Genomic DNA, 13,827 nt, shown 5'->3' on the forward strand with positions numbered 1-13,827 from the left:
ATAGTGCGCCTAAGATTATTAATTATTTATGTGAGGCCCTGAAATCAATCCCCAGTACTGCAAAAAAGTTATATTTCAAGTGCTCTAAATTTAATTTGATATAAAAAATAAATATGCACCCATATGCTTTATTTGCACATTCTAATGTGTGATAGCTCTTCTTCTAGAAATGATTAATTGAAGAATTCTCCCATGTTCTTAAAGCTACTGTAGCTTTATGAAGTACTTACAGCTGCAGTACTACAGTGCTACAGCAGCTAAAAAAAAAACACTTAAAACATCCCCTGTGGCTGACAGTAAGTAGATATGACAAACAGGAGGTCAGAGGAGTGATTAGAAATAATATGTAAGCTATGTTTGTTTGTTTGTTTGTTTGGTCATACTGGGGTTTGAACTCAGGGTCTCACACTTGCTACGCAGGCTCTCCATTGCTTACGCCAAAGCTTCGATGTAAATTATGTTGAAATGACTAAAACACAAATAAAAAAAATTGAAGACCAAGAAAAGAAACAGATTCTATGAAAAAGGAAATTCTAAAAGCCTAAATAAAATTTCTAGAAATAAATAAATATATATGCCTACAAAGACACTAAAGATAGAGTTTAACTGTCTCAAATAACAACATGTAAGATGTAGGAGGACTGTCCCTTAGGAAGGGGATAGCAATCTATAATGACTAATCTGAGACTTTGTATTACTTTATTTTTTTCCACTTTTTTTGTGCAGTGCTAGAGTACTGAATCCAGGGCCTCCTGCATGCCAAACAAACACTCTACCCCAGCCTTATTTGTTTCATTTTTTAAAATACCATTTCTTACCACTAATTTGGAATTTACCATGGTCCTCCTTTATCTATAGGGTATTAGTTCCAAGATCTGCCCCCACTGGATGCCTGAAACAGAATGGTATCAAACCCTGTTTGTAATTTTTTCATGCTCATACAGGTCTATGATAAAGTTTCATTTATAAATTAGGCATGGTAAAGATCAACAATAACAAAATGAACAATTATAGTAATCTACTATAATAAAAGTTATAAAAGAATGTGGTCTTTCAGAGTATCTATAGTACTGTGCTCATCCTTAGTGTGATGAGATGAAAAAGGATCTCATATACTTTAGTAATCACTACTATATTCCCCTTTCCCCTCAGTCCTAGGTAACCACTAGTCTGTTTACTCTCTCTCTACAGATTTGCCTACTCTGGATATTTCACATAAATGGAATTCTAGAACATGTGGTCTTTTGTGACTGGCTTCTTTCACTAAGCATACAATCTTTGAGGTTTGTCCATGTTGTAGCATGTATTAGTATCAATACTTCATTGCATGTGTATATAATTTGTCCATTTTTAAATGAGCAGACATTTAGGTTGTTTCTGCTGGTCATTTATTATTAATAATGCTGCTATGAGCAACACTGTCTTGACATTTACTATCCACTTGTATACAGCATCAAGTCAGGTAGAGAGTTTAGACTTTCTCATTTCTTCTCTGAGTACACAAACAAATCTGTTAGTCTATGTGACCCCAGACTTCCAGAAACATGGCTGAGATTTTCAAAATGTATAACTATTTCATTCCTCAGTTTGTCTTTTAAGCCATTTGGTAAATGTATTTTTTGGACTAAACTAGAGTCCATCATCTCAGGTAGCTGAGAAGTTAAAATACTGCTCTGTAATTGTTTTCAATTGTCTATCCACCTATCCCTGATAAAGGCTATTTACCCAGAACTAGAGTCATTTTTAAATGAGGTCTCTGAGGTGCCATTAGAGTTTAAATAATGACAGTTACTTGGGAATGAGGCTTTGAATGTTCCTTCCATCAGCTATCAGGCTGCATAGGAAACACCTCTATTGTGTATTAACTCACATTCCTTAAATACATGGCAAACAGCAGTATAGGAGATGTGCTAAGTTACATTTACACCATCAGTTTATAAGAGTTCCTTCCACATTACCCCCAACCCATCCTTACCAGCATGTTTCTTGATGTTAGCCATTCTGAATGGGATGAGATGGAATCTCAGTGTTGTTTTGATTTGTGTTTCCTTTATGGCTAAGGAAGAGCTGTTAAACACTTCTTTCACTTAATAGCTATTTGTACTTCTTCTTTTGAAAATATTTGTTCATTTATTATTTAGCTTATCTATTATTTTTGGTGCTTAATTTTTTGAGCTCTCTGTACATTCTGGATATTAATCCTTTGTCCAATGAATAGTTGGCAAAGATTTCTCCCTTTCTGCAGGCTGTCTCTTTAGTCTGACTTCTCTTTCATGGGCACTTTTTGACCTAATGCAATCCCATTTGACAACTCTTGCTCTTATTTCCTGAGATATTGGATTCCTATTCATAAAGTACTTGCCTATATGTATATTTTCACTTGTTTCACTTTGTTTTCTTCTAGTAGTTTCAAAATTTCAGGTGTTACATTTAAGGTCTTCCCAACTATTGATTGAGATGGGGTTTTACTAACTTTTTGCCCAGGCTGTCCTCAAATTGTGACCCTCCCGATCTTAGTCTCCCAAGTAGTTCAGATTACAGGCATGAACCACCAATGCCCAGCAGAACTGTTCCTTTAAAAACGTAAAAATTTTTGAGTGTGAATTATATCTCAATTTATAAAAATTTAAACTGTCTATATTCACTGCCATTTTGGTATGCTATTAATTTAAAATCACTTACAAAAATTGTAATTATAGGTTTGACCTTTTCTGTGAATGAAGAGAACTAAAGCAAAATTATATGGTATTGATTTTCAAGGAAACTTAAGGCAATAAATTATTTAAAAAATTTATTGACAGAAGGCCATTAAAAAAAGATAGTACACTTAATCTCTAGTTGATACTATGATACCAGCAACTATATCATTTGGATAAAAACAAGATATTTATGAAGTCAATTTGTATTCAATGTGGTGAATTATGCCTGTTGTATGAAATGAGAACAATACAAGACAGTTTAAAATCCTAAATTCCATATATGTTACCATCAGATTTTCAAAAATGAGAAAGTCTGACAGTATCAAATATTGGAAAAGCTGGAACCTCACATTTTGGGGGCACTTGTAGTAAGAGTGAAAACTGGGGAGCAATATGGCAGCAATAAAAATTTAAATATCAAATCCACATCCTCCAACAACTCCATTTCTGGATCTTTATTTAAGAGAACACATCTTAACAAGGATAAGGAAACTAATATAAAGACACTCAATGTAGAAATGTCTGTAAAGGAGAAGACAAGATGACAGATTAGATACACCTATCTTGTTCAAGCATCTCTGCAAATCTAAATAAAAACCTCAGGTGTGTGGCTGCAAAGAAAGGTGGGCAATCTAGAAAGGCAGGGGAGGGCACCAATAAAAGAATAGACAGTTTGAGACCAGGGGAAATCAAGAAATACTGAACTTTTGATCTATAAAGGAAACAAAGGGAAAGCTTCACTAGGGTGGAGCCCAGAATGGCACAGGATCCTGAGTCCCCCTACCATCCTTCCATGGGGATGGGCAACCTTCAGAGAAGGACCTAACCCACTCTATTCCTTGACCCATTCTTTATTTGTGTGGTGAGAGATAGCTGCAACAACTGGCACACTATAAATAGAGGCTAGCACAGAGGCAGAGGGGAAAGATGGCAAATTTTGCTGTAGATGTCCCAGAGCCAACAGGGTAAAACACCCTGGGCACAAAGTGAGTCACAGAAGGGCCATACACCACAGAGCACATCCAACCCCATTTCATGCCTAGACTCAACACCCCACAGGATAAGATACAGCCATATACCAAGCTATAAACAGAACTAGCCTGGTTAGCTACAGGGAAAATGAAAAAAAGAGCAGGAACTACCCGGTGCTCTGAGTTACCTGACCAGGGGAAAGAAAGGGCCCATGGATAGAGTGCAAGACTGGGCATACCTATCTGACTGTACTGATCCACTAGCTGTGCACAGAGGCCAAACCTCCAGATGTTGCCATAGCTGCTTGGAGCTTCTACAGTAATAGAAATAGGTAATAGCAGCCTCACCCCCAGAGTAGCCCAGAACTGAGGGAATTACTGATATTCCACAGGAATATCTGGCTGCCACACCTTCAGCTGTTGCCCCTGAACCTTTGGCCCAGACTCCACACACAGGGGAATCCCAGGCAATCTCAGGTCCTGAGGGACCCCAGGAATGAACATAGCTAGAGAGCTATAGACAAAATACTGAAGGGAGAGGTTGGAGAATACCTGCTGCACTAATGGAGCACAACTGGCATACTTGTACCTCCTTAACAAAGAAGAAATACTGACTTTAAATTTTCATTTTTAAATTTCTCAATAACTATTTTATTACATTTCTTGTATTTTATTTTTAATTATTATTTTTCACTTTTTATATCCTTTTAATTCCCTGACTATAGGCCTTCTGCACAATAATTATACGGCATTCTCACACTATTATTTCATATATCTTCAGCCTATATACCTCACCCTCCTCTCTCCACATCTTTTTTCCTTACCTCACCCTGCCTTTTTTGTCCAGAACATTGAAAATACTTCAACTGAAAGAAGACAGTGACTAAAACCTCTAAACAAAAAGTTGATCTGAACTGCACAAATCCCAAACAGAAACATAGGAACTATGTTGAAATGTATGAATCCAAATGCAGGAAATATGAAAAAACAAGGCAACATGACACCTCTAAAAGTTAAAAAAAAAATTCCACAATAAAGTACATGAAACATAGTGAAGCAAATGAAGACTCAAACAATAACTCAAAAGAATGATGATAAAAATGATCAACAAAATTAAAGAGGACATATTTAAATCAACTGAGTGAATTCAAAGAGAATGCAAATAAACAGCTGACTGAAACAAGGAAGACAATACAGGACATGAAAGGGAATTCAATAAAGATACAGAAATCCTGAAAAAAAAATCAAATAGAAGTTTTGGATATGAAAATTTGGATAACTCAAGTGAAAAACTCAGTTGGAAGCCTCACTAAAAGACTCAACCACACTGAAGATAAAATATCAGGGCTTAAAGACAAGGTAGAGGAAATAGAACATATACCTGAAGAAAAATACTAAGAAAGTATCAACAGAGTATGTAAGATGTCTAGGACACCATCAAAAGACCAAACCTATGTATTATGGGCATAAAAGAAGAAGAGGTACAAATGAAAACATAGTCAATAAAGTAATTCCAAAATCATGAGAAAGAATGGTCGTCTAGATATAGTAGACTATTATAAGACAAAACAGGTATCTCAGAAAGAACCTCTGCAAGACATGATATAGATAAAAAAATTAAATACATAGGACAAGGAAAGAATATCAAAAGCTGCAAGAGACGCCCCAAGTCACTTTAAAGGTAGACCCAAAAGAATAAAAGCAGATTTCTCAAAAGAAACTCTAAAAGCAAAGTCAATGTAGAATGATGTTTTTCAATGATGTATTTTAGGCACAGTGGGCATGGAGTGGTTTATTTCAAATACTCACCAACCTAGATTACGATACCCAGTGAAGTAGTCCTTCATAATTGAAGGAGCAATAAAATCCTTCCATGAGAAATGAAAAATAAAGGACTACATAGCTGCTAAGCCACTATTACAGAAGATACTTAAAAGAATTCTAATCACAGAAGAAGATAAACATAACCAGAAAAACACAGAAAGAATACATGTTACCAGATGCATAGATAAACAAATGAGGAAGAGGAAAGAATCAAACATCATACACACACACACACACACACACACACACACACACACCCATCAAAATAAAAAGAATTACTACATACCTTTTCAGTAATACTGAATGTTAATGGTATCAATTTTCTAATCAAAAGACACAGACCGGTGAGCTGGATAAAAAACAAGACGTAATCATTTGTTGCCAATAAGAAACAATGTCACTGGCAAAACAAACACAGGCTTAAAGTGAAAGCACGGAAAATGATATTCTAAGCAACTGGAGCCCAAAGTAAATAGCAGTACCTATACTCATATCTGACTAAGCAGAGTTGAAGCCACAATTAGTCAGAAGTGATAAACAAAGTGACTTTACATAGATAAAGGGAACAATCCTACAAGAGGATATAAAAATTATAACCCTATCTGCACTAAATGTTGGCACATCCATCCCATAAAACAAATACTATTGGTTATAAAAGCACAGATCGATCCCAAAAAACAATAGCAGGTGACTTCAAATACCCAACTCTGAGACAGATCATTCAAAACAAAACTTCAACAAAGAAAATTCAGAATAATGCAACATATAAATCAAATAGACTAGAGACATTTAGATATCCACATACAGAAGACTAAATGTAGACCTCTATCTCTCACTCTGTATAAAAATCACTTTGAAGTTATCAAAGGTCTTATTTTAATAAACGAACTTTCAAAATACTTCAGGAAACTATAGGAAAAACTCTAGAAGATACAAGGCAAAAGCATCTACTCTCTCAATAGAACTCACAAATTAAGACCAAGAATAAAAAATAAGATCATTCACAAAATAAGAGCAAGAATTAACGAATGAGATTGCATCAAGTTTTTAAAAAGTTTTGTACATCAAAGGAAATCATTATCCAAATGAAGAAACAACTCACAGAATGTGATAAAAATCTTTGCAATGTATTCATGGGACAAATGCAAACACCAAAAGAATAATAATCAAATTAATAAAAGAGCAAATGAATTGAACAAATAGTACAATTAACACAATATGGCCAATAAATCCATGAAGAAATGTTCAAAATCCTTAACCATAAAGGAAACGCAAATCACAATGACACTGAGATTCCATCTCACCCTAGTTACAATGACTTTTGTCAAGAAAATAAACAATAGCAAAAAATGCTGCTGAGGATGCTGAGAAAAGGAATTGTCATACTGTGCTGGTGGGAATGTAAATCAGTGCAGTTACAAAGGAAATCAGTATGGAGGATCTTTGAAGAAACTAAAGATAGAACTGCCATCTCATCCTGCTCTATTACTCTTGTGCATGTATCTGAAGGAATTAAGTCAACATAAAATGCAGATACCTGCACACCCACATTTCTTGTAGCTTTATTCACAACAACTAAGCTATAGAATTAACTTTGATGATCAATAACAGATGAACAGACTAAGAAAATGTGTTACATATAAACAATGTAGTATTCTTCAGTCATAAAGAATAATGAAGGCCTAGATTGGTAGTGTAAACCTGTAATCCAGAAGCTGGTTTATTCAGATGGTATATACTGGAGGTAATGATTGGAAGGATCAAGGTTCAAGTCCATCCCAGCAAAAAGTTAATGAGACTCCACTCTCCATCTCAACCATTAAGTTGGGCATGGGAGTGCAGATCTATAATCCCAGCAATTCAGGAAGCAAAGGCAAGAAGATTGCTGTCCACGCTGGCCCAGAAAAAAACACTGGACCCTATCCAAAAAAATAACTAAAGCACTGTAGATAGGTTACTGGAACAAATAAGATGGATAGCTGTATTAAGAGTCTTATTTTATATTAGTATTTGCAAAACGTAACTGAAGAATATATTACTATAATAATTTTATTTATAAACATAAATGTAAAATTTTAGACATGGACAAATGGATAAGCTAAATGCATTTATAAAGCCTACTTTTCAAAGTTACATGATATCACAATACAGAACATGGAAATGCAAAAACAAAGGAAAAACTAAACTGAAGAGTAATGCTAGAAACGTGCCCTTTGCTTTGAAGGTCCTTCTGTCATACAGGCTATCTGGTAATATGCAATGTATCCAGAAGGTCTAGTAATTAAACTAATGTAGCATTAGGATCCTAATCTACATTATTACCTGGAATTTATTTTTAACTCATACACATTCTAATACAAATATAAACTAAACAGCACATGTGAAGTAAAATACCACATAAATAACAAGTCTATTCTAATTCCATCTTAACAGTCCCTTTACCTTTATTGTCTGTCTGCTTGTCTGAAAGCGTTGCTCAGATATTTGCTGTTGATGGAGGAGCTTTTCATTGACTTCTTTATATTCTTTAACAGACAATTCTGCCGTTTTTTTGGCATTCTGAAGTGCATTGTTTTGTTGTTGCAAGGATATAATCCGTTCTCGTAATAAAATAACATTGCTACTTGATTTTTGGGCAGTTATATTTTTGCACTTTTCTCTGGCAACTAAATAAAAATAATGTTTAAAATATTTTAAAATCAGATTAAAAATTTAAAAACATACTATTAATATTACACTGCACTCTTACCTCTGAGAGGAACTGCTGTACGTGAGCTCTTGTGCACATTACCATTCTTCTTTGGAAAAGTTGGTTTTTTAGTATTCTTGTAATCTAAGGAATCCTAAATTCAAGTTTCAGAAAAAATAAATATTATTATTATTCAACAACAATGTCAGACTAACATAATAAGTAGTATCTCTATTTATATATTCACAGAGTTAAGAAAATAGCGAGCTAATAAAATTCCATACTTGATACCCCCATTATAGAACTCACAAATAAATTTAAATTTATGTTTTTAATAAATAAGTTTACAGTTGAACTAGTATGCAAGAGATATAGATACAAAATCAACTCAAAAGAATTTGCATTTAATCTACCATGAATAAATTCAATAGCAACAAAAGAAAAGTATGAATATGGGAGTCTGGGTGATTTTCTCAATTACTTTTCTTGGCTACAAACAGACATGTGACATTCATGACAAATAATGCTAAAATGATGTCAAAAGCAATCCTCGTGGTATTTCAATGCACTGAGCATAAGCCATTGTGTTGACTTTTTCCCCAAAATGAGTCACCAATTTAGAAATGCTTTCACAAAATTAAATTTTAAATGGAAATATATTCTGAAAACATTAAAATCCTAGCAATAAAATGCATGGTCTTATTTAAAATTTATTGGCTGGGAAACAGACAATTATTTCTTACTACAAAAAGAACTTTCTCAAAGATTCCAATTCAGGAACAAATAAGTAATTACAGTAAAAAAAGATGGGAAAAATAAATTTGACCCACTAGTATACTGAAAATAACATACATATTTTATGTTGATGAATATATTAACTATAACATATTAAATATAAGGCACAGACAGTTCCAAAGCATAAACACCTATACTAGAAACCTATACTTAAGAGAGGGATTTGCTTTAAACTGATTAGTTTCAAGTATCATAAAATCCTAACAATGTTACATTTCTCAAGATAAGTTTTAGATGACTCATTTGAACCTGTCCTCACAACTGGTATATAAGTTTTTAAAATGTTTTATTGCTAAGATTCAATTAAAATTTAAATGTCAGCCACATACTAAGCACTGTAAAAACAAAATCCAAAACTGGATGACCAGTATTAATTCCCAGATTTGGTATTGAATTAGCTGGACCTAGGCCTGGGGGATAGGGCCTCAAGCTGTAGAGTGCCTACTTTGTAAGCAGGAAGCCATGAATTCAAATCCCAGTACCACCACCAACAAAAAAGATTATCAAATGAGGTCAACCTAAGATAAAAAGAACTGGGTTTCTGTTTACAGAACTATTTACTGAAACAAAAATTTAGAAAAATTCTCATACTATGAAACAAATACACTTGAAGTGTCTTTAATGTGGCAAAATAGTAAGGGAAATTCTCAGAGGCCAAAAGTGAAGTAAAAGCAGACATCCAAAGAGACAAACAAATGAACAACAATGTGGTCACTGACTATTCCTGTGATCTTGAAATTCCATGTAAGTAGCAATACAGAAAGCAGGTGAGAAAGAAAGAAAACTGCAGTCACAGAGGCAGGACACTGTACATCAACAGTTTGTTCTTTTGGTTGCTTGGAATATTCTGGAGTATGGATGTACCACATTCTAATTGTTCAACTAACTGAAAAAAAAATTGACCGTTTCTAGTTTTTAGCCATTATAAACATAATTGCTATGGCTAGTCATGTACAAATTTTAGTTATCTATTTATTAAATAATTATTTCATGTATTATTTATTTTTCTAGTCCTAAGGATTGAACCCAGGTCTTTATTCATGGTAAAATGTGTACTCTACCACCAAGCTACATCCTCAGCCCCAAGTTCTTTTTTTTTTTGGTAAGCATAAATTGTTACTTATGTGGGATATGTATCTAAAAGTGTGGCAGTTGGGTTCTATGCTAGGAATAGTTTTTTAAGAAACTGTCAAAACTGTTTTCCAGAGTGCTGTATTATACCATTTTATATTCCCACCAGCAATGTCTGAGAGATTCAGTCTCTGCATTCTTGTTGGCATTTTGTATTATTACTATTTTTTACTTTAGTTGTTTTAATAGAGAGAACATCTCATCACAACTCTAAGCTCTATTTCCCTAGTGATTAGTGAGGTAGAACTTCTTTTCATGTGCTTATTTGCCATACAAACATACATTTTGGTGGATTGTCTGTTCATGTGTTTTGCTCATTTTTTTCTATTAAAAATTTAATAGACACGTAACAATTATGTATATTTATGGAAGCAATGTAAAAATTTGATACATCTTTACAATGTGTAATGATCAAATCAGAGTAATTACTATTTCCATCTCCTTAAACTTTCGTATTTTTGTCTTCCTTCTATCACACTGTCCCTCCTCTTCCCCACCTCTAGAGACTACTATTCTATTTTCTATTTCTATGACATTAATCTTTTGGTCTCCACATGAGTGAGAATATGCAGTATTTGTCTTTTTTGCACCTGGCTTATTTCACTTAACATAATGTTCTCTAATTTCATTATGCCAAAAATGAGGATTTCATTCTTTTTATGGCTTAATAATATTCCAGTGTGTGTATGCACCACATTTTCTTTATACATTCTTTCACTGATGAACAACTTGTTTGATTTCCTACTTTGGTTACTATGCAAAATGCTGATATTAACATGGAAGTGCAGGTATCTTTTTGATGTGTTAGTTTCTTTTGGCTATATACCTACCCAGTAGTGGGATAGTTGATCACATCTATTTTTCAGTTTTTTGAGGAACCTCTATATTGTTTTCCATCAGGGCTGTACTAATTTACATTCCCATCAACAGTGTATAAGGGTTTCCCTTTCTCTGTATCTTCATAAGCATTTGTTATATTTTACCTTTTTGGTAATAGCCCTTCTAAGTGGTATAAGATGAAATCTCACTGAGGTAGTGATTTGTACTTCACTGATGGTTAGTGATTCTGAATGTCTTTACTAGTGCTGGTGTACTGTCTACTCATGTCTTTTACCCACTGTCCAGTTGGATTATGTGATCTTTCATAGTTGAGCTATGAGAGATCTTTATGTATTCAGTGTGAGTTCTTTGTCAGGTACATGGTTTATAAATACCCTGCCTATTCTGAACTGCCTTTTCCTGATCCAAGGAGGGCTTTTGCAAAGCAAGGTTTTTTGTTTTTTGCTATGGTTTTTGTTTTTTGTTTTTTTGCAATGAACCTAGGGCCTTACACTTGCTAGACAAATGCTCTGCCCCTGAAGTCATGCACCCACTCCTTTTGTCTCTTAGTTTACTTCTTAGATAAGGTCTCACACTTTTGCCCAGCTGGCCTGGATCTGAATCCTCCTACATCCACCTCCTAAGTAGCTTGAGTTAAAGATGTACACAAACTCACCCAGCAAAAGTTATTCACTTTGATTTACTCTGACTTACTGGCATTTTATTTTATGGATCATGCCTTTGGTATCATATGTAAAAAACTCTTCACCAAGCCCTAGGACCTGAAGATTTTCTCTTATATTTTATTCAAGAAGTTATATAATTTAAGGTTTTACATTTATATCTGTGTTCCTTTTGTAGTTTCTATGTAAGGTCTGAGGCTTAGGTATAGGGTCTTGTTTTTCCATGGGAATATTCATTTGTTCCAGCAAAAAAAAAAAGACTAGTCTCCCTTTATGGAACTGCTTTTTCACCTTTGTCAAATCAGTTGTTCACACTTATGTGAATTCACTGCTGGATTCTCTATTCCATTATATGGATAATAAAGCTTGCCTTCTTCTTGGTATCACCAGTCTTGATATTCAAACCAATTTTAGGTGATGAGGATTTATTCCACCCTCTGTGGGGTCACAAGCAAAACAGTTATTTTTCTGTTCTATGATTCAAATTTTGATCTTCCTCTATCTTCTATTTCTTTACTGAGACTTTTTATTGCTTTATCAAAAGATGTTCTATTTTTCATGTTTTAAGTCTTTCCATAATTGCTTGTTGAAGCATTTTTTATGATAGCTGCTTTAAAATGCTTATCATACAATTTCAACATCTGTCACTTGGCTTTTTGGCTTCTGTTGATTGTCTTTTCTTATACAAGTTGAGGTTTTCTTGATTTTCAATTGTATCCTGTACATTTGTGTGTTATGTGTCAAGACTCTGGGTATACATCTGGTATGAGCGGGCCTCTGATGAGACTACAGGCCTGCTATCAATACCAGTTGATACCATGGTTGAAAAGGGACATTTCATTACTGCTTATAAGGGTGGAAGTTCAGTCTCTCCAATAGGCCTCTGCTGATTCTGCTGTGGCTGAGAAATGGAGGGGGGTGGGGTCTTGTTAATGCTTCCTGTTTGGCCTCCGTTGACAATATGGGAAGAGAGTAAAGGCCTTGTTAGTGACGCAATAATAAAAGTCCCAATCTCTCTGGTTGGCCCATGAAATTACTGTCCAGAGAAGGGAAAGGGTTACCTCTTTATTGAAGGTAAAAGACCTCTGAATGCTAGGAACCCCTTTGTTGTCTCCAATGAAATGTACAAAAGGAAACATTACCATTGGATCTTCTGCTTATCACCTCAGACACTACTCTAATGGAAGGAGCAGTGTTTCCTACATTCAGGTGAAAGGTAAAGTCTAGGATTGTACTCGGTCTTTACTGATGGGGGTAGAGGTGGGCTTATAATTATTTTCCCATGGTGTTTAGGTGAATTAGGGCAGTTATGGTGTAAGGATTTTTGTCATGCTAGCCTGGTGCTTTCCTCATCCTTTGCCTAGAAAGAGGGTTTAATTGGCGAATTTTATCATCTGAAGTTTCCAGGCTGCACTTTTCTTCAGCAACAATGCCAGGATATATGCAGCAAAATGAAAATGCAGAAAACCCAACACAATATTGTAATTCAAGTCTGGTTTGTTGCCTTCACTCTAATTTTTACAGAGTTATATTAATTTATATTAATGCAGTCACTATCAAAATTCTAAAAATACTTTTTGTTGAACTTAAAATGATTCTAAATTCATTTTGAAGAGTAAAAGACCATGAACAATGAAGAGACTCTTGAAGAACAACAAAGCTGGAGGCTTGTTCTAGTTAGCAATCCAGACTACTATAATGTAACAGCAATGAGAAGCACTATACAGATAAATACACTGATAGAACAGAAGAAAAAGTCCAGATATATCTGCATATATATCACATACATTTGTTTTATAACAAAGGGGGCACTGCTGAACACAGAAGGGAGAAAATTCGTAACAAATGTGACATTAGTAAGCACGATGGGAAAATGGGAAACTTAATCCCTACCTTACAGCACATGCAAAAAGTCAATGATAGACACTGACCTGAAAATCAAAATAGTAAATCAGAACATATAGAAAAAGATAATATAGAAGGCAGTACAGAAACATGTGTAAGTTGAGACAGGAAACAAATCATATAGTACCCACAAAAAAAAGTAATTTAATAAGGAAAAATTTGATAAACTGAACCTCATTCTAATTAAGATATTATGTTCTTTAAAAGACTCTATTAAGAAGGGTAAAAAGACATGTCCTGGAGTAGGAAAAAATGCCTCAATATGTTACTCAATAAAAATCCCATATATAGCCTATTTAAGAACTCATATA

General features: G+C 34.4%; 1 protein-coding gene across 16 annotated transcripts in view; it reads right to left on the reverse strand.

Annotated features, from left to right (window-relative positions):
- The window catches only part of Cntln (centlein), a 314,618-nt gene that overhangs the window by 71,944 nt on the left and 228,847 nt on the right, over positions 1 to 13,827 (reverse strand). For 10 of the 16 annotated variants that reach the window (XM_074051749.1, XM_074051757.1, XM_074051761.1 and 7 more), the window contains 3 exons: positions 8,244 to 8,337; positions 7,937 to 8,160; positions 5,781 to 5,843 (listed from right to left, as the gene is read on the reverse strand). In XM_074051749.1, the coding sequence (XP_073907850.1) occupies positions 5,781 to 5,843; positions 7,937 to 8,160; positions 8,244 to 8,337 (381 nt within the window). Of the gene's footprint in view, positions 1 to 5,780; positions 5,844 to 7,936; positions 8,161 to 8,243; positions 8,338 to 13,504; positions 13,543 to 13,827 lie in introns of those variants that run through there. The other 6 variants (XM_074051751.1, XM_074051750.1, XM_074051755.1 and 3 more) reach the window with 3 other exon arrangements.

The sequence above is a fragment of the Castor canadensis genome, chromosome 13 (assembly GCF_047511655.1).
Source record: "Castor canadensis chromosome 13, mCasCan1.hap1v2, whole genome shotgun sequence".
NCBI classification, from domain to species: Eukaryota; Metazoa; Chordata; class Mammalia; order Rodentia; family Castoridae; genus Castor; species Castor canadensis.